Source organism: Symphalangus syndactylus, chromosome 1 (genome assembly GCF_028878055.3).
Source record: "Symphalangus syndactylus isolate Jambi chromosome 1, NHGRI_mSymSyn1-v2.1_pri, whole genome shotgun sequence".
In the NCBI taxonomy this organism is placed as follows: domain Eukaryota; kingdom Metazoa; phylum Chordata; class Mammalia; order Primates; family Hylobatidae; genus Symphalangus; species Symphalangus syndactylus.
Window position 1 is genome coordinate 27,278,849 of NC_072423.2, and position 21,292 is coordinate 27,300,140.

The 21,292-nt window shown below is 49.6% G+C and overlaps 1 protein-coding gene across 1 annotated transcript; it reads left to right on the forward strand.

Moving 5' to 3' along the window:
* Positions 1–2,840: 2,840 nt before the first annotated feature.
* RAX (retina and anterior neural fold homeobox) lies at positions 2,841–7,750 on the forward strand. Its single transcript, XM_055297626.2, has 3 exons — positions 2,841–3,377; positions 3,682–3,935; positions 6,771–7,750. The coding sequence occupies exons 1-3, from the start codon at positions 3,089–3,091 to the stop codon at positions 7,266–7,268; spliced, it is 1,041 nt and encodes a 346-aa protein (XP_055153601.1). The 5' UTR covers positions 2,841–3,088; the 3' UTR covers positions 7,269–7,750.
* The last annotated feature ends 13,542 nt before the right edge of the window (positions 7,751–21,292 follow it).

A 21,292-nucleotide genomic window follows, 5' to 3' on the forward strand; every position in this document is an offset into this window, starting at 1 on the left:
TGGAGTACCCTCCGCCGTGCCCACAATGGTACTGACTAGCTCTTTATGTCCTGCACAAAGGAAGCCCCAACTCCCCCTTGTCCTCCTCTGCCCTGTCTCCCCCACCCCCATCGCCACCACCCCTGCCCTCGCAGTGGCTGTTGAAGTCTTTTCTGCTTTTCCCCCAGACTCTGAAATAAACAGTAAATAAAAGCTAACCTCACCTGGACTTATTAGGAGGAGCTGGGCAGTTCCAGAGGAATTAACTTTGGAAAACAAGGCCATAAACCCCTTAGCAGCGTGTGGGCAGGAGCTTAAGAAAATGCTGCCAATCTTTGTTTAGCGGTGATTATCGAGATCAGTTTAATATTGGGGAAGTTTGCATAAAAAGCACTCTCGGTCAGAGGGGAAACAACAAATACCAATTAATTATCCCCACGGCTGCCCTCTGATCACCACCACCTCAGCATGTCAGCCACCTGGTCTATGTCACTGGCAGTCAGACCTTGTCGGGTGCCACCAGGCCATTTGTGGGCCCTGGAAAGGTGGAGGAGGGGCGGAGGAGGAGGCAAAACCTGGTCTGTCAGGGAACTTTCCAGAGGGTTTGTTAATTTGCCCTTGATGCCAGTACCCAAAGCCCACTCTCTATAGGCTCTGACTTTATTTCTTCTGGGAGCTAAACTGCTTCTACCTCCACCTCTTAGATGCAGAATCCAGTCTCAGGGAAGGATTAAAGACAGACTGCAGGCTAAGATGGGCTTTGATTCTTTTCAAAAAGATCACACACTACAATAATAATTACAAATGAGCTGCAGGCAGAAAATACTGGACAAGGAGTCAGTGGCCTGAGTTCTAGTCCTGACCCCTCCACTTAATAGTTGTATCACTTTGAGCCTCAGTTTCCTCTTCTGTAAAATGGGGACCAATATGTCTGTCCTGCTCACCTCACAGGGTTGTGAAGATCAGATGACATGAAGAATGTGAGAAGATTCTGAAACCTACAAAGCGACATGTCGAGAGAATTGCTTGAGCCCAGGAGTTCCAGGCTGCTGTGAGCCACCATCATGCCACTGCACTCCAGCCTCCAGCCTCGGCAACAGAGAGGGACCTTGTCTCTAAAATAAACAAACAAATAAATTATAAATAAATAAATAAAAGTAATATGTGAACACTGTAAAGTGCTATTAACTTTCATTAATTTAGCTTTTTTCTTAAAAAATAATTTCTGACTTGAATTAGTTCAATTTCTATCTCCTGCAGTCACATGCTTGCCCTTACTTTAGTTTGCTATTATATAGTTTTATTAAAAGTAGATATGCCCATCACGGGGAATTAACCATTGAATGATCCTTAAGAAATTGACTTGTCGTCCGCAAATATCCTTCTAACACCAATTTAAAGGTGGGGGATCTGAGGATGTGTGTTTTCACTCTTCCTTTGTCCTGTCTTCCAGACTGGACGTTAAACTCTACTAGGCCAACGGCCCTGGCCTTTCCCAATTTGTTTGATGCCCACAACGTGGCCCTCGACGGTTGCCTTGCCCTCTAAAGGGACGCAGCAAACGCTTGTCTGAACGCAAGCGGGATAAAGAAGACGCCCCTGCTGTGGAGATCAGAGCGCCAAATGAAAAGGAGATTTTAGGGATGTTGTCCTCTAGGTCCTTGAGCTTTTATAGGAAAGCATTTTAATTCACGGTTCAGGCCACCAGTTCAGGGAAGGCCAAGCGCCCGCCTCAGGTCTCGCCTCAGATTTGAGGGGCGCGACGTTCACAGCGCCATTGTCCATCCGTGCTGCGGGAGGTGAAACACACTCACCCTATCAAATCATCTTTCCAAATGGCCAATCAGTCACTGTGGGCCACGGAAGCCTCGAGGGGGTCCAAAGGAGAAAGAACTGCAAGCCAATTACTCCTGAACCCTCGGGGTGGCGCGAGGCCTCTTCCCCGGGAGAAGGTCTTTCCCCAGCCAGCTCTGGGCCATCTCCTTGGCCCGGAGTGTTGGAGGGAGGCGGGAGTGCGACACCGCTGCACAGCAGTAAAGGAGCCCGCCCTCCCCGCAGGACAGGGGGTGGGAGCGAGGAACTCCAAGTGGGTCTCCTGTGGGACCTGAGCCCGGCGGCACATCCGACTCGGGGCTTCCAGTCTCCTGCTGGGCGATCGGGCGCTAGAGGTCACCAGACTTGCGGACATAAATGGCCCTGGGGTGGGCGCTGGGGGGAGGGAGGGAGGCTGCCGGCGCTCAAGTCCGAGGGGACTGGGAGGAGTTAAAACAGATACAGACGGACAAACTAAACGCGAGGTCCTGGACTTCTTACAACCGAGCCAAGAAAGGAGTGGGTCCAGAAAAGGGAGCCAGAGAGGGGAAATTGAAACTGGGACGAGTGCGGGGCTGGGAAGCCTTCGGCTGGGCCTCGGCGCTTCCAGGGGGCACAGGCCAGGGTGGCGGCCCCGCGGAGGTAAGCCAGAGGGGGCGAGAGGGGCGCGTCTGAAGCTGGGGAGCGGTGCGTCCAAGGAGGGAGGTGATCTCCAAGGGGTAGTCTGAAGTGAGAGGGTAAGCCCGAAGTAGAGGGAGACAAACGCAAGGGGAGAGATGAGCCCAAGGCCGTAGGCCCCACTGAGGCAGGACTAGGGGTGCGCCCCGACCAGGTTCCCGAGCCCCTCAAGCATCCCGCCGCCGATCCCCGGAGTGTGTTTGTAAAGCTTAAAACGGATCAAGAGGTGGGAGGGGAATATTCCTAGTGCCGGCCCGGGGGTGGCCACGAGAGGACCCTGTGGCTGGGCCGGGTGAGGACACGCCCCTCTGTGTAGGGAGGGGCCAAGAGAAGGGGCTGGGTCCAGGGCGAGAGGGGAGGAGCCGAGGGTCAGTTGGCTCCCCGCCTTTAGCGCGGAGAGCCCCAGCTACCCTGAGCCCGAACTTCCGACTTCTGGGACTAAGGCTGCAGCGGGCTGAGGGCTCGGCCACCCCCAGCGTGCGCAGCCCTGGCGGGCTTCTCCCGCGGAGCTTGACTTAGGGTCGGGACCCGTCGGGTTGCACAGCCGCACTCGGGAAGACCCGGCTTCGAGCCTCTCCTCTCCGTCTCCAAAGCGCCCTCCGGCCTCCCGGCGCTACCCATGCACCTGCCGGGCTGCGCGCCAGCCATGGCCGACGGGAGCTTCTCGCTTGCCGGCCACCTGCTCCGCAGCCCGGGCGGGAGCACCTCGCGATTGCACAGCATCGAGGCCATCCTGGGGTTTACCAAGGAAGACGGGATCCTCGGCACCTTCCCGGCGGAGCGGGGCGCCCGGGGCGCGAAGGAGCGGGATAGGAGGCTGGGCGCTCGGCCCGCCTGCCCCAAGGCGCCCGAGGGAGGCGCCGAGCCCTCCCCGCCGCCAGCCCCGGCGCCTGCCCCCGAGTACGAAGGTGAGTGCGCACCCCCGGCTGTGCGAGGCCCTTCGGGAGCCCGAGCTTAGGAGTTGGCCAGACGAGAGCGCCCCTTCCTTAACTTTTATTAAGGCACCTGGGCGCGGGGTTGGGGACTCTGTCTATGGCAGGAGCTTCCAATTTGCATTCAGAGAAAGCTTAGGACTCATCGCCGCCCTCACCCCGGACCTCCCGGGCCATCTCGGAGCCCGCAGGCGGGCTGGCTAGTGCCCACGGCGAGGCAGGGTCGGCCCAAGGGTGCTTTGGGGAGTGTATCTGACCCTCCCGGGCCTCGTCGCCCCAGCCCCTCGCCCCTACTGCCCCAAGGAGCCCGGGGAGGCACGGCCGAGCCCAGGGCTGCCCGTCGGGCCAGCCACCGGCGAAGCGAAACTGTCAGAGGAGGAACAGCCCAAGAAAAAGCATCGGCGGAACCGCACGACTTTCACCACGTACCAGCTGCATGAGCTGGAGCGCGCGTTCGAGAAGTCCCACTACCCGGACGTGTACAGCCGCGAGGAGCTGGCCGGCAAGGTCAACCTACCCGAGGTCCGGGTCCAGGTAAAGCGCCCAGGTTGAGGAACTGGGATCCGGGAGGGCCCGAGGCCCAAATTGCAGCCAATGCTTTTCGGAATTCACGGGCGTCCATGCATTTATTACTGTCCTTCCTCGACTTGGCACGCCCAGAGTCCCAAGGGAGAGGCACAGATCTTCGATGTTCCCTGTGCACCACCCTTCAAGCAGTCTGCTCCGGTGTGTAGTACGAGCTTCCCTTTGGGGGTTTCCCTCTTCTAAACTCAAAATAGAAGATGGGAATGACTTGCGAGATGAAGAGGCCGACAGCTCATTAGACATAGCCAGGAAGGAGTTGGGGGTTGCTGAGTGGAAAGGGAATGCAGGTAGGGATCGAGGGTGACAGGATTGGGGCCCCAAATGCCACCCTCGTCACTAGCTGCGCATACCGAGTTGAAAACGAAAAGCCTGTTTCCTTGCGAAGGGCCTGGCACCTCGCAGTTGAAACTTTGGGTGGATTTATTTAAGAAACTGACTTTTCCTTTTCTGGTGCACATCCAACCAAACTTCTTGCTGCAAAGGCCTTTTCTTTTTATTGTAAAGGGGTTTTCGCTTTAATTAAAGCTGAATTATCTTTAATCCCTGATCATTAAAATATTTGAAAGCCTTAAATATTTGCTAGTCATCTGTGAAAAATCTGGGAGGATTTCCAAATTGGGAGAGTTTACAGAGGGCTGAAAGAGAGACATTGGGAACAAATTTCACTGCATCTGAAAGGCAGTGGAACTAAGATGGGATTTTTGTGTGTGTCTAATAAATTAGATTTCCAGGAAATGAGAATATTCAAGTGTTCGGAGCTTTTATCCATGTCTTAAAAGTAAAAGAGGACAAGCTGCTCCTTTTTCTTTTCTGCTTAGTTCAAGAGTTGAAAGTAATGAGTAAAAGTCATGGCTTAAAAAAATATAATTCCCTAATGTGACTTGGAATTAAACAGCAAGGACAGTTCAATGTCTCCTAATTTGGGGCAGTAAAGCTGCAATGATTTCACTGAAGGGGTGGAAATTTTATCACCTGCTTTCAAAAAAGGAAGGATGGGAGAGGGAATGAATACGAGAGAAAAGGAGAGGCAAAGCCTTCCAGTACCCTACAGAATCCAAGCAAAGCAGACTCAGCTCCCTGGGCACCTGAGCCCACCGGCATCCTCCCTCGTTACTTGTTCAAGGGTTTTGGCTTCTCCTCTAAGTTGTGAGATCCTTGAGAACAGTGTCTGTGACTTCTTTGTGACCACAGGGCCAGCACAGCACCCAGCATATGGCCATTCTTAACACATGACTATGATGTAATCAGATGGTAGAGATACTAGGTAGGATCTCCCACACTGAGGGCAGCAGTAGAGCATTGCAATAACCGACCTCAATCCTTCTGTCTATAACACTGGATCTGAAGGCTACAGCTGATGTGGTAGGGAATGGAGTGGGATAGACAGAGAAGCTGAGGAGGTGGTGGGACAGGAGCCCTCACCCAAATCAGTGTTTCTTTTCTCTACTGTTGGCAAATATCTAATATTTAAGGGAGACTTGAGGCCTTAGATATGCAGATGAATCTTTTCTAGGATGGTACAGGGTACTTACACTTTTGTTGTTTCTCTTTTTCTCCCTAATTGGAGCCTCCCACACGCTTGCCCTGCGGTGTTTAGGTGCTGGATTGCTGTTCTTTCAGCTCTCCTCTGGGGTCCCCTTCCCTTATTGACTGAAAATTACTTTCTCCCTTCTGAGGCTGCAACAATCTCCCCATTTCCCTTCATAAATATAGCACTAAAGCCACCGGTTTGGCTGAAGTTCTTTTGTGTTCTCTGCTAAATGGATTTTCTGTCTTACCTGTGAAGGTGGAACTGGTAGTAAAAATGTAATTACACATTTTCCAGCGCTTTTATCAAATCTGTAATGAAGTTTCATTGGAAGAACCCGACGTTACTCTTGGCAAGGACTTCGTATTGATAAAGAAGAAGAAGCAAAAAACCTTGTCATTGAGCTAAGGTCTTAGGGTAATGTCAAAATTAACTTTGTAATGTAAAAGTAGATCTAATAGACTGGAATGATTGTACTCTTTGAAAGTAATAACAAACAGCAGAAATAGTAAGCAGATATCAATTAAATAAAAAATAAAAATATTAAAGCAGCAATTCAAATATGATTGGGACAAAATAAGCCCCACTTGCTCCTATCTAGTTATCATAACCAGTAATCCGTGAAAAGAGCTGAATTTTAAGCCCATTCTTGCCAATTACTCTACTTAACAATATTTATTTATACCTGTATTTAGAGACAAAGGGTAGGTAAAGTAGAGAAAGTCTGAGACCAAAATACAGCAACTTAGAGCTGTACCATACAGAGAAGAAGCAAGTCTAAACTGTTAGGAGGGGCTGCCAACTAGCAGGTCACAGAAAATTGGTGAGATCTCGTTTCAAAGTTCTACGATCCGATTGCAGAGTTAAATTCACTTTTTTTTCTGAGCTTCTGCTACGCACTAGGAGTTGGAAACAGATACAACCACAGCTATGGATAAACAGAGAAAAGGGTGGGACGCCACGGAGGACTAGGATGGGACAAAGAGACTCAGAAGAGGCGATAATAGAGAGAAGAGGCAAAAAGAGAGAGAGAGAGAGAAAGGGGATGGAAAAGAAAAGAGAATGCGAGGTGGGAGGAGTCGGAGTGGGTGGAAGGAGGGAAGATCCGGGCCTCTCTCGGCAGGTGCATAACAGTTGCGCCCCTAGTTTTATTTGAGGGGGACGGAGTGGAGCCCGCCGGGCTGAACCGGCTCAGAGTTGGGGACGCGGCCGCAGCCTCCGCTGCCGCCCGACGGCCCCTGTGCTCTCTCCTGCAGGTGTGGTTCCAGAACCGACGGGCCAAGTGGCGGCGGCAGGAGAAGCTGGAAGTGTCCTCCATGAAGCTGCAGGACTCGCCTCTCCTCTCCTTCAGCCGCTCCCCGCCCTCGGCGACGCTGTCGCCCCTCGGCGCGGGCCCTGGCAGCGGTGGCGGGCCGGCTGGGGGCGCGCTGCCGCTGGAGTCCTGGCTGGGGCCGCCGCTGCCGGGCGGGGGCGCCACGGCGCTGCAGAGCCTGCCGGGCTTTGGGCCGCTGGCGCAGAGCCTGCCTGCCAGCTACACGCCGCCGCCGCCGCCGCCGCCCTTCCTCAACTCCCCGCCGTTGGGCCCCGGCCTGCAGCCTCTCGCGCCGCCGCCGCCCTCCTACCCGTGCGGGCCCGGCTTCGGGGACAAGTTCCCGCTGGACGAGGCGGACCCGCGCAACAGCAGCATCGCGGCGCTGCGTCTGAAAGCCAAGGAGCACATCCAGGCCATCGGGAAGCCGTGGCAGGCCCTCTAGGGGCACTGGAGACCGTCTTCGGACCCGACCCCGGGCCGACCGCACCGTACCCGCATCCTCTCTCCCAGGGACTCCCCCCCGGAACTCGGCCCCTCTTTCCCTGTCGCCTGCAAGCCACCCGCCAGGCATAGTTCAGGGCCATGCGCCTGCTCCCGACGCACGGGGAGAAGGGCGACTTTCAGGCCTGAGGAGAGGCCCTGTGGCCGCCTCAACACACTTCGCGGACCTCAGCCCTGCAGCTGGAGGGCAACAGGCTGCCGGGCCCCGCTGGCTACGCCGCTCCCATCCCCGCAGGCGCTGGAGCCTCCAGGCCCAAACAGGCTGAAGCTCCTAAACTTGGCCATTCCCAGGAGGCTTGGAGACCCCCAGATAACCATAACAGGGAAGCAGAGGAGGCGGAAAAATAGAGTTTGAGAAACTTTTGTATAAGTAGTTTCAAACTATTTGAGAGGAGAATTAAAGACATGCTTGTTTTGTTTCGACTCTGTTTAAGCACGCTCAGGACTTGGGGAGAGGAGTGAATATTGGGGTACGGGAGGAGGGTGCGTTGACGGACAGGGTGGGTCAGGGAAAGAGGAGGACTGCGAAGAAGCTCAGGGTTTCCTTGTGAAAATTCTAGGGACACTTCGCTGCAGCAGGGAATCGTCCCCCTTCGGAACGCTTCGGCGGCCTAGACCCGAGGCGCCATTCCCTGGAGCCGGCGTGCTCGCGTGGGGTCCGGAGTGGATGGGGCTAAGGCTCAGCCGCTAGCGCGCTCCCAGTTCCCCCGCTAGCCCCATAGTCCAGCGGCAGCTGATATTTTCAAGTTTGACTTCAATAGAAAGCTTCAAGACCACCTTGACTAGGGTGAGAGCGAAGTGTCCCCCGGCCCCTGGCGTCCCCGCTCTCCTAAGGACTCCTCTCAGCTCACCAGGTAGATCTCCGGTTCGGTGCCAGTCCCTAACCCCCAGGGTTGATGACTAGCGGTACAAGAACTGAGGCAAGTAGATGCTTTTCCTTTTTGGAGCCTCGAGACTCTCTAACCTCCCCAACTCGCTCCACACTCGCCAACCCAGAGTTCGGTAAAAGGCGCGTCTGGTGAGGTGCCGCGCTCGGAGAGTGTCATGGAGCGCCCTACGCCACCGCCCCAAGAGCTAGTTCTTGCGGGCGTGCCCTAGACAGTATCTGCAGTTCTTTGGCGCCGGCTCTAGGGCGAGGAAGGAATCCCGAAATCTCAGCCCGCTTCACAAGCTCCTGAGACTCTCGGAAGGAGAGTCCCGGACTCCCGCCTGAGCGTGCTCGATATCCACCGTTGACACTGGAAGCTGGGCCACCGCCAGCAGAACCTGGATGCCTGCCAACAGGTCCTGGGTGGGGGGACGTCCACCCCACAACCCCCGTCCCTAAGCGTGCTTTCAGGATGCTGCGCCAGAGCCTTAATTAGCATCAACTGGCTACTGTCTGTCGGTGCTGAGCAATTTAGTGAAGCTCCCAGTCCCCTTTCCTCGTCTAAATAAACCCTGTCTCTCTGGAAGGTGGGAAAGATGGAATAAGATCACCTGTAAAGGCTTTGTGTAAAGTACCAAGACCCTGGCATGACTCAATATGGATTGTAATCACCGTCCCCATTTCCCCAAAATTCCCTGGCTGTTCTCCGGTTCCTGAAACCGACTTAGGAAAAGGACGACCACGCTGGAGCTGGGAATATGGGAAGCCTCATCATAGTTTCCAGTCCTTTCTCTGCAGGTCTAAGAGGCCATTGCATAACCAGGGCTGTGTACCCCTAGACCTCCAGATGGTGCCTTGCACACAGTAGGCTGATCAGTAAAACTTTACTGAATAAATTATTTCCTTCAAGAGGTAGCGAGTAATATCTTCACTTTCCCTCACAAGGATGTCTCCTTGGGGGAGATGGATGGAGCAGCCCATGTGCTATCACCTCTTATCAAGAAAACAAAACAAAACCAAACCAGAATGAATGTGTGTTTGGCCTATCATTTGTTTCATCCTTTCATTCCCTAGGGATGATTTATTTACAGAACTTCTAACTTCATGGGCTCCAAGTGAGTACCACACCTGCCGTGTCCTCCTTCTTACCGCAGTCTTGGGCACCTGTGACCTTGAGCATGCCACCGTCAGCATCTTCTTCACTTCCCTTAGATCATTGCCAAGTTTATCCATTTCGTCTCCTCTGTGCTGTTTTTCAATTCTTTCCCTATGAGTTTTTCTGCTACTTCCCCTTCCTCTTCTACTGTTTAGTTTCAGATGAGAATAGATTTTCTTCTAAACCATCTCTCCAGGCATCAACAGAGTGAGCCATACCCAGATTTCAGAGACAAGCCCTTGGAAAATGATCACGAAAATATCAATAGCTAATAATTATTGAAGGCTTACCATGTGCCAGCACTCTTCTGAGAGGTTTACATCTACTGGCTCAGTTAAGCCTCACCACAATCCTACCAGGAAGATACAATTAGCCCCATTTTATAAATGAGGAGACTGAGGCACGGAGAGGTTGTCCCAGTTTACACTGTTTCTAAGTATTGGGGCTGAAACAACCAAAAGTGTCCATCATGGTGCGTGTTGGGAAAACATTGCCGATAAGTGCTCCTTATATCAATTATACGACAGCTCATTAGGCTATATTGGGCACTGAGATCCTGAGCGGTGGGCACTAGCTGTGCTTTCCTGAGCCTCCTGGAGAGATCTTCACACAGCATCTGCCCCAGGGTTCCCCCGTCCCCAAGCCCCGCAGGGCAGCTCTGAGGGTGGGAGATTCACTGCCAGCTCTGGAGTAGGGGTGCAGATGGGGCGGGAATCCAGTACTTAACTCTGGCTGGAGGTGAGCAGCTTGTGATAAAGAGCATTAAAACCCCGATGGCCCTGAAACACTTGGGGCTCCTCTGCTCAAGCCCATGGCTAGAGAAAACACTTTGCAGAGGCGCCGGCCGAAGTTGAGTCACAAGCTTCCAAAACTAGACTGTTGGCTCGGTCTAGGATGGGCCTGAGGTTTTCAGGGACCCCGAGGGAAGCCTGCATCACTTTCCCAAGAATCACATTCAATGGTTCTTGAATCTTCTCTAATGAGGCTGCAAGTTTGGCTCAGGTGATGCTACCAGTGCCCACAGAAGGAAAACAAGAACCACATGGGTCTTACGAGGTTCCAGAAGAAAAGGCACCGTGCTGCTCCAAGCACAGACCTAGGGCAAGCCTCGACTGGCTTCAGTCAATTCAAGAGGTCTGGAGATGCTTCCTTCCCACACCCCGACGACGTCTGCTCTGACCCGCCCTAGGAGGAAAGCAAGCGGGTCTGTAGACCGGGATCTTCTTCTGCTCTTGCGAACCAGGTTAGGCGGGGCCTGGGCGGGGCTCTCAGATAGCGAAGGCGGAGCGGGGAAGGACGCCGGGAATTGGACCGCGCCGAGAGAAGGGCGGAGTCAGGCACTTTTGGGGAGGTGGGGAGCTGACCGCTCTTTGAGCCTCAGGGAACCTCCGCTGACCCAGAGAGCTGGAGCCTGCCGGGAGCGGACCTCCCCCGCGACCCTGTGGCCACCATTTGCCAGCCCCACGGCAGTTTTTGTTTTGTTTTGTTAGAGACAGGGTGTCGCTCTGGCGCCGAGGCTGGAGTGCAGTGGCGCAATCATAGCTCACTGCAGCCTTGACCTCCCAGCCTCAAGCGATCCTTCTGCCTCAGCCTCTCGAGTAGCTGGGAACACAGGAACCAAGCTCGGCTAATGTTTTTTGTTTTCACTTTTTTGTAGAGACGAGGGTCTCACTATGTGTGCCAGGCTGGCCTCCAACTTCTGGCCTTCAGCGACCCTCCCGCCTCGAACTCCCAAAGCGTTGGGATTACAGGCGTGAGCCACCGCGTTTTAGGTTTTGCATTTTTCCCTTTCTGGAGCAGTCTCTGCGCGCGAGGGCGGCGTGTCCATAATGCGCGCCACGGCTCCCGGCTTCTGTTGGCGATGCTCGCAGCCCAATTTCTTTCCTGCACGGACGCAGGGGACTGAGGGCTCGGCCTCTCTGGATTGCTGGGCTCCAGAGGCTCGACGTTAAGAGAACAGCTGTAGGATCGCGGGGCGCCCTCGCTCAGTGTCCTGTGGTTAGGCATTGCGGCCCTGGACCGGTCCAGGCTGTGTATCCCTAGTGGATTTCCTAGTTCCGAACCCGGTTCTGTCCCCTGCCGGTCCGAGCCCCGACCTGAGCTGCTCAGGAGGGTGATCCGGGCTGGTCAGTGTGGGATGGGGTGGAGGGACTGGAAGAGAACCCCCAAGAGGGGTGGGCTTTGACCAGAGGTCAGCAACTAAACGGGGACCACCCTGCTGAATTTATTTATCCTAAATACATATCCAATGTTTAGGGAATGGGAATTGTCAAACTAGTGGAGACAATCCCTGCCTGTCCCCCACCCCGCCCCAGTTAATCTAGAATCTGGTGAGGGTAGAGGGAATGCCAATTCCTCCCTCTCTAGTCCAGATTAGGCTACTCTTTGCGGAGACGGCCGGAGCCCACGCGCAGGAAGCTGGGGGCAGGGGCGGCAAGAGAGACCAGGACCCCCAACTCAGCTTCCAGAAAGCGCGTTCCCCACACGGTCGGCGTACGGTGAGGGCACCCTAGGTGCGGACCCAAGAGCCTTGGCGGCTTCAGCATTTGATGAGATGCTGTCTCCATCATCCACCCCATCCAGCTCTGCCCCTCACCCCAGGCTCCCAGCCTTGCCCAGTCCGCTGCTCCAGCCCACATTCCAAGAGCTCCTTTTCACCAGCAGAATCTTATTACATGAATGGAATCCAAGCCTCCAGGAGGTGGGCAGGGAAAGACTGTCAGGGAAGATAAAATTAAAAATTAATTTATTAAAAAATACAATTAAAGTAATTAAAAGCTGCACTTCCTCTTTGCTCAGGTAGCCAGAGCTCCGCACTCTCCCTTGGTGCCTTCTCGCCAGCCTGGTAAAGGCGAGACCCCACAGCGCCAGACGGGCGCACCCGAGCCTTGTGGAGGCGGATAGTGCTCTCTGTGACCTTGTCGTCTCTTTTATTGGGGACCAGCTCTAATAATCTGGCCTCCGCTTGTTAACTGTACAATAGTGGGGAGAGTTAATGACTCATTAGTGATTAATGCCTTTACCACGCCTTAATTGCTCACTATAAAACCCCTTTGGTGAACTGGATTAAATCATCTAGATCCTTCGCCACACCTCCCCCAGCCCTGGCGGACACGGAAACTGCCGGGTTCCCCAGCACCCTGAGCCGTCGGCTTTTTAATGGCAGGTGCAGTGGCAGCTCCTCTGCCTGGGAGTCAGGAGATCTGTGGTCCAGTCGTGACCGTGACATTGCCTGTTCGTGGGACCTTAAACAGAGTACTGTCAACAAACCTCACTGGAGCACTAGGTCTCTAAGATCTCTGCTCCCTCATTACTTCACCACGGACACCTAAAATGTGACAGCTCATTTGAGAAGCAGCTTTCCTTTGCTCTGTGCTTAGTATAAGTGTGTGTGTTTATGTTAGTGGATTCTGAATGAATTGTATACAAGAATGTCTTCCTGTCCAAAGTTGTCTGCAAAATGTTTTTTCCAATCCTAACAGTGGCTGGATTCTGTGGTCTCTCTAGAAATATTTTTTTTAAAAATGAGTTTCTAGTTGTGTTCTTTCCTGTACCATCTTCATTTCCTGCTGTCTTTATCTAATCTGCAGACTGTTACAAAACATGGTGGGCCTAGCTGGGCATGGTGGCGGGCACTGTAATCCCAGCTACTCGGGAGGCTGAGGCAGGAGAATCTCTTGCACCAGGGAAACGGAGGTTGCAGTGAGCCGAGATCATGCCACTGCAGTCTAGCCTGGGCGACAGAGCAAGACTCTGTCGTAAAACACACACACACACACACACACACACACACACACATACATACACCCCATGGTGGGCCTGTAATGATAAAGTCCCAACACTCAAGCAGCATGGCCTAAGGAGGGGAAATAAGGATGCAGCTGTACATAAATTTCCAAATGCCTACTGGTTTCCTCCACCTGAACATCCCAGAAGCTATCCCAAAACAAATGTGTTCACATAAAATCTTATTTTTTGCTCTGTAGGCTCCTAAAAGCTCCTTAAAACCCTTGTTCCTCTTTCAGCATTTATGTGCATCCAATGGATATGACGAGAATAATTCTTTTTTTAATTATACTTTACATTCTAGGGTATATGTGCAAAAACGTGCAGGTTAGTTACCTATGTATACATGTGCCATGTTGGTGTGCTGCACCCATTAACTCTCCATTTAACATTAGGTATATCTCCTAATGCTATCCTTCCCCCCTCCCCCCACCCCACAACAGGCCCCGGTGTGTGATGTTCCCCTTCCTGTGTCCATATGTTCTCCTTGTTCAATTCCCACCTATGAATGAGAACATGCAGTGTTTCGTTTTTTGTCCTTGCGACAGTTTGCTGAGAATGATGGTTTCCAGCTTCATCCATGTCCTTACAAAGGACATGAACTCATCATTTTTTATGGCTGCAGAGTATTCCATGCTGTATATGTGCTACATTTTCTTAATCCAGTCTATCATTGTTGGACATTTGGGTTGGTTCCAAGTCTTTGCTATTGTGAATAGTGCTGCAATAAACATACGTGTGCATGTGTCTTTATAGCAGCATGATTTATAATCCTTTGAGTATATACCCAGTAATGGGATGGCTGGGTCAAATGGTATTTCTAGTTCTAGATCCCTGAGGAATCACCATACTGACTTCCACAATGGTTGAACTAGTTCACAGTCCCACCAACAGTGTAAAAGTGTTCCTATTTCTCCACATCCTCTCCAGCACCTGTTGTTCCCTGACTTTTTAATGATGGCCATTCTAACTGGTGTGAGATGGTATCTCATTGTGGTTTTGATTTGCATTTCTCTGATGGCCAGTGATGATGAGCATTTTTTCATGTGTCTTTTGGCTGCATAAATGTCTTCTTTTGAGAAGTGTCTGTTCACATCCTTCGCCCACTTGTTGATGGGGTTGTTTGTTTTTTTCTTGTAAATTTGTTTGAGTTCATTGTAGATTCTGGATATTAGCCCTTTGTCAGATGAGTAGATTGCAAAAATTTTCTCCCATTCTGTAGGTTGCCTGTTCACTCTGATGGTAGTTTCTTTTGCTGTGCAGAAGCTCTTTAGTTTAATTAGATCCCATTTGTCCATTTTGTCTTTTGTTGCCATTGCTTTTGGTGTTTTAGACATGAAGTGCTTGCCCATGCCTATGTCCTGAATGGTATTGGCTAGGTTTTCTTCTAGGGTTTCTATGATTTTAGGTCTAACATTTAAATCTTTAATCCATCTTGAATTAATTTTTGTGTAAGGTGTAAGGAAGGGATCCAGTTGCAGCTTTCTACATATGGCTAGCCAGTTTTCCCAGCACCATTTATTAAATAGGGAATCCTTTCCCCATTTCTTGTTTTTGTCAGGTTTGTCAAAGATCAGATAGTTGTAGATATGTGGCATTATTTCTGAGGGCTCTGTTCTGTTCCACTGTCTATTTCTCTGTTTTGGTACCAGTACTATGCTGTTTTGGTTGCTGTACCCTTGTACATTGTTTGAAGTCAGGTAGCATGATGCCCCCAGCATTGTTCTTTTGGCTTAGGATTAACTTGGCAATGCGGGCTCTTTTTTGGTTTCATATGAACTTCAAAGTAGTTTTTTCCAATTCTGTGAAGAAAGTCATTGGTAGCTTGATGGGGATGGCATTGAATCTATAAATTACCTTGGGCAGTATGGCCATTTTCACGATATTGATTCTTCCAACCCATGAGCATGGAATGTTCTTCCATTTGTTTGTATCCTCTTTTATTTCATCGAGCAGTGGTTTGCAGTTCTCCTTGAAGAGGTCCTTCACATCCCTTGTAAGTTGGATTCCTAGGTATTTTATTCTCTTTGAAGCAATTGTGAATGGGAGTTCACTCATGATTTGGCTGTTTGTCTGTTATTGGTGTATAAGAATGCTTGTGATTTTTGCACATTGATTTTGTATCCTGAGACTTTGCTGAAGTTGCATATCAGCTTAAGGAGATTTTGGGCTGAGACAATGGGGTTTTCTAGACATACAATCATGTCATCTGCAAACAGGGACAATTTGACTTCCTCTTTTCCTAATTGAATACTATTTATTTCTTTCTCCTGCCTGATTGCCCTAGCCAGAACTTCCAACACTATGTTGAATAGGAGTGGTGAGAGAGGGCATCCCTGTCTTGTGCCAGTTTTCAAAGGGAATTCTTCCAGTTTTTGCCCATTCAGTATGATATTGGCTGTGGGTTTCTCATAGATAGCTTTTATTATTTTGAAATACATCCCATTAATACCTAATTTATTGAGAGTTTTTAGCATGAAGTGCTGTTGAAGTTTCTCAAACGCCTTTTCTGCATCTATTGAGATAATCCTGTGGTTTTTGTCATTGATTCTGTTTATACACTGGATTACATTTATTGATTTGCATATGTTGAGCCAGACTTGCATCCCAGGGATGAAGCCCACTTGATCATGGTGGATAAGCTTTTTGATGTGCTGCTGGATTCGGTTTGCCAGTATTTTATTGAGGATTTTTGCATTAATGTTCATCAGGGATATTGGTCTAAAATTCTCTTTTTTTGTTGTGTCTCTGCCAGGCTTTGGTATCAGGATGATGCTGGCCTCATAAAATGTGTTAGGGAGGATTCCCTCTTTTTCTATTGATTGGAATAGTTTCAGAAGGAATGGTACCAGCTCCTCCTTGTACCTCTGGTAGAATTCAGCTGTGAATCCATCTGGTCCTGGACTTTTTTCGGTTGGTAAGCTATTAATTATTACCTCAATTTCAGAGCCTGTTATTGATCTATTCAGAGATTCAACTTCTTCCTGGTTTAGTCTTGGGAGACTGTATGTGTCCAGGAATTTATCCATTTCTTCCAGATTTTCTAGTTTATTTGCGTACAGGTGTTTATAGTATTCTCTGATGGTAGTTTGTATTTCTGTGTATCAGTGGTGATATCCCCTTTATCATGTTTTATTGCATCTATTTGTTTCTTCTCTCTTTTCTTCTTTATTAGTCTTGCTAGCGGTCTATCAATTTTGTTGATCTTTTCAAAAAACCAGCTCCTGTATTCATTGATTTTTTGAAGGGTTTTTTGTGTCTCTATTTCCTTCAGTTCTGCTCTGATCTTAGTTATTTCTTGCCTTCTGCTAACTTTTGAATGTGTTTTCTCTTGCTTCTCTAGTTTCTTTTAATTGTGATGTTAGGGTGTCAATTTTAGATCTTTCTTGCTTTCTCTTGTGGGCATTTACTGCTATAAATTTCCCTCTACACACTGCTTGGAATGTGTCCCAGAGATTCTGGTATGTTGTGTCTTTGTTCTCGTTGGTTTCAAAGAACATCTTTATTTCTGCTTTCATTTTGTTATGTACCCAGTAGTCATTCAGGAGCAAGTTGTTCAGTTTCCATGTAGTTGAGCAGTTTTGAGTGAGTTTCTTAATCCTGAGTTCTAGTTTGATTGCACTGTGGTCTGAGAGACAGTTTGTTATAATTTCAGTTCTTTTACATTTGCTGAGGACTGCTTTACTTCCAACTATGTGGTCAATTTTGGAATAGGTGTGGTGTGATGCTGAAAAGAATGTATATTCTGTTGATTTGGGGTGGAGAGTTCTATAGATGTCTATTAGGTCTGCTTGGTGCAGAGCTGAGTTCAATTCCTGGATATCCTTGTTAACTTTCTGTCTCTTTGATCTGTCTAATGTTGACAGTGGGGTGTTAAAATCTCCCATTATTATTGTGTGGGAGTCTAAGTCTCTTTGTAGGTCTCTAAGGACTTGCTTTATGAATCTGGGTGCTCCTGTATTGGGTGCATATATATTTAGGATAGTTAGCTCTTCTTCTTGAATTGATCCCTTTACCATTATGTAATGGCCTTCTTTGTCTCTTTTGATCTTTGCTGGTTTAAAGTCTGTTTTATTGGAGACTGGGATTGCAACCCCTGCCTTTTTTTGTTTTCCATTTGCTTGGTAGATCTTCCTCCATCCCTTTATTTTGAGTCTATGTGTGTCTTTGCATGTGAGATAGGTTTCCTGAATACAGCACACTGATGGGTCTTGACTCTTTATCCAATTTGCCAGTTTGTGTCTTTTAATTGGAGCATTTAGCCCATTTCCATTTAAGGTTAATATGGTTTTGTGTGAATCTGATCCTGTCATTATGATTTTAGCTGGTTATTTTGCTCATTAATTGATGCACTTTCTTCCTAGCCTCGATGGTCTTTACAATTTGGCAGGTTTTTGCAGTGGCTGGTACTGGTTGTTCCTTTCCATGTTTAGTGCTTCCTTCAGGAGCTCTTTTAGGGCGGGCCTGGTAGTGACAAAATCACTCAGCATTTGCTTGTCTGTAAAGTAGTTTACTTCTCCTTCACTTATGAAGCTTAGTTTGGCTGGATATGAAATTCTGGGTTGAAAAATCTTTTCTTTAAGAATGTTGAATATTGGTCCCCATTCTCTTCTGGCTTGCAGAGTTTCTGCCAAGAGATCAACTACTAGTCTGATGGGCTTCCCTTTGTGGGTAACCCGACCTTTCTCTCTGGCTGCCCTTAACATTTTTTCCTTCATTTCAACTTTGGTGAATCTGACAATTATGTGTCTTTGAGTTGCTCTTCTCAAGGAGTATCTTTGTGGTGTTCTCTGTATTTCCTGAATTTGAATGTTGGCCTGCCTTGCTAGATTGGGGAAGTTCTCCTTGATAATATCCTGCAGAGTGTTTCCCAACTTGGTTCCATTCTTCCCATCACTTTCAGGTACACCAGTCCGATGCAGATTTGGTCTTTTCACATAGTCCCATATTTCTTGGAGGTTTTGTTCACTTCTTTTTACTCTTTTTTCTCTAAACTTCTCTTCTTGCTTCATTTCATTCTTTTGATCTTCCATCACTGATACCCTTTATTCCAGTTGATCGAATTGGCTACTGAGGCTTGTGCGTTCGTCAAGTAGTTCTCATGCTGTGGTTTTCAGCTCCATCAGGTCCTTTAAGGACTTCTCTGCATTGGTTATTCTAGTTAGCCATTTGTCTAATCTTTTTTCAAGGTTTTTAACTTCTTTGCCACGGGTTTGAACTTCCTCCTTTAGCTTGGAATAGTTTGATTGTCTGAAGCCTTCTTCTCGCAGCTCATCAAAGTCATTCTCCATCCAGCTTTGTACCATTGCTGGTGAGGAGCTGTGTTCCTTTGGAGGAGGAGAGGTGCTCGATTTTTAGAATTTTCAGTTTTTCTGCTCTGTTTTTTCCCCATCTTTGTGGTTTTATCTACCTTTAGTCTTTGACGATGGTGACATACAGGTGGGGTTTTGGTGTGGATGTCCTTTCTGATTGTTAGTTTTGCTTCTAACAGTCAGGACCCTCAGCTGCAGGTCTGTTGGAGTTTGCCAGAGGTCCACTCCAGACCCTGTTTGCCTGGGTATCAGCAGTGGAGGCTGCAGAACCGTGAATATTGGTGAACAGCAAATGTTGCTGCCTGATCGTTCCTCTGGAAGTTTTGTCTCAGAGGAGTACCCGGACGTGTGAAATGTCAGTCTGCCCCTACTGGGGAGTGCCTCCCAGTTAGGCTACTCGGGGGTCAGGGACCCACTTGAGGAGGCAGTCTGTCCGTTCTCAGATCTCAAGCTGCATGCTGGGAGAACCACTACTGTCTTCCAAGCTGTCAGATAGGGACATTTAAGTCTGCAGAGGTTTCTGCTGCCTTTTGTTTGGTTATGCCCTGCCCCCAGAGGTGGAGTCTACAAAGGCAGGCAGGCCTCTTTGAGCTGTGGTGGGCTCCACCCAGTTCAAGCTTCCCAGCCGCTTTGTATACCTACTCAAGCCTCAGCAATGGCGGGCGCCCCTCCCCCAGCCTCACTGCTGCCTTGCAGTTTGATCTCAGACTGCTGTGCTGGCATGAGCGAGGCTCCGTGGGCATAGGACCCTCCAAGCCAGGCGCGGGATATAATCTCCTGGTGTGCCATTTGCTAAGATCATCAGAAAAGCGCAGTATTAGGGTGGGAGTGACCCGATTTTCCAGGTGCCTTCTGTCACAGTTTTGCTTGGCTAGGAAAGGGAATTCCCTGACCCCTTGCGCTTCCTGGGTGAGGCGATGCCTCGCCTTGCTTTGGCTCATGCTTGGTGCACTGCACCCACTGTCCGACAATCCCCAGTGAGATGAACCTCGTACCTCAGTTGGAAATGCAGAAATCATTTGTCTTCTGCGTCACTCATGCTGGGAGCTGTAATCTGGAGCTGTTCCCATTCAGTCATCTTCGATCCGCCCAAGAATGATTCTTTTTTTAGAGTAATTCTTAACCCCTCGAGGAAAGTTATATCCCAATTACCTTTCTACCTTGTTTCTCAGCCATATGTCTTCCAAATTTTAGCTGATCACTTCGATGTCTTGAATAAAGACATCTCCCAGCCTCCCTTTCCATTAGATGTGATTAAATAATGACCTATGTTATGTAAGGGAAAACTCTTCTTTTGCGCCCCCCCCACCCCCCGCCAACTGCAGTCTGTTGGCTCTGAGGCAGGTGTGATGCAGGTGCTGGGGCAGCCTTCTTGGCCCATGCCATGAAGCCATGCGGTGAGGATGTTGAGCAACAGCATAGAAGAGATCTAGGTCCCTGGCTGGGCGCAGTGGCTCACGCCTGTAATCCTAGCAGTTTGGGAGGCCAAAGCGGGCAAATCACTTGAGGTCAGGAGGTTGAGACTAGCCTGGCCAAGATGGTGAATTCCCATCTCTACTAAAAACACAAAAATTAGCCAGGTGTGGTGGAGGGCGCCTGTAATCCCAGCTACTTGGAAGGCTGAGGCAGGAGAATCACTTGAACCTGGGAGGCAGAAGTTGCACCACTGCATTCTAGCCTAGGCAACAGAATGACGCTCTGTCTCAAAAAAACAAAAAAAGAAGAAGAAGAAGAAGAAGAAGAGATAGGCTGGGCACAGTGGCTCATGCCTGTAATCCTAGCACTTTGGGAGGCCAAGGTGAATGGATCACCTGAGGTCAGGAGTTTAAGATCAGCCTGGTCAACACAGTGAAACCCCATCTCTACTAAAAATACAAAAATTAGCCGGGCGTAATGGTGCATGCCTGTAATCCCAGCTACTCGGGAGGCTGAGGCAGGAGAATTGCTTAAACCCAGGAGGCAGAGGTTGCAAGGTTGCAGTGAGCCGAGATGGCGCCACTGCACTCCAGCCTAGGCGACAGAGCAAGACTCTATCAAAAAAAAAAAAAGAGATCCAGATCCGGGTTCATGACACTGTGGAGCACCATACTAGCTCTGGACTACTACCCAGGCTCTGTTTTGATCCTAATTTTTAGGGTCACTATCAACCATACCCAAATCCAAGTCCTTTCCTTCAACCCTTATATGTGGTCAAGTACTTAGCCCCATCAATTTTACTTCAGAATGTCTTGTATTCACCTACCTCTGCTTCTCCTCTCCCTGCCAGTTTCCCAGTTGGGGGCTTTATCATCTCACTCATGCTGCATGGCCTCCCGGTGGCATGCAGTGCTTCTGTTATGGTGGCACTTCCTGCATCTAGGCCCATTTTATGGTATTTCTTTATTAATTAACTGAGCCCTCCACCCCACCTCTCTCTCTCTCTCTCAGACAGAATCTCATTCTGTCACCCAGACTAGAGTGCAGTTGTGTGATCTCGGCTCACTGCAACCTCCATTTCCCAAGTTCAAGCAATTCTGCTGCCTTGGCCTCCTGAGTAGCTGGGATTACAGGCATGCAACACCACACCTGGCTATTTTTTGTATTTTTAGTAGAGATGGGGTTTCCCCATGTTGGCCAGGCTGGTCTAGAACTCCCGACCTCAAGTGATTTGTCTGCCTTGGCTTCCCAAAGTGCTGGGATTACAGGCATGAGCCACTATGCCTGGCCTAAATTTTATTTTCAAAGAACCTCTTCAATCTGTTGCTTCCAAAGAGCCTGGCTGTCTTTCTTTTGCTAAGCTTTGGAGCTATAAAAATACAGCCTCCATATTGCTCTCATTCCTCAATCCTTTCAATCTATCTTTC

Coding starts and splice junctions, on each gene's coding strand:
- RAX (XM_055297626.2), top strand. CDS start 3,089: ATGCACCTGCCGGGCTGCGCGCCAGCCATGGCCGACGGGAGCTTCTCG. Junction 3,378..3,681: donor GCCTGCCCCCGAGTACGAAG/GTGAGTGCGCAC, acceptor TCGTCGCCCCAG/CCCCTCGCCCCTACTGCCCC. Junction 3,936..6,770: donor TACCCGAGGTCCGGGTCCAG/GTAAAGCGCCCA, acceptor TCTCTCCTGCAG/GTGTGGTTCCAGAACCGACG.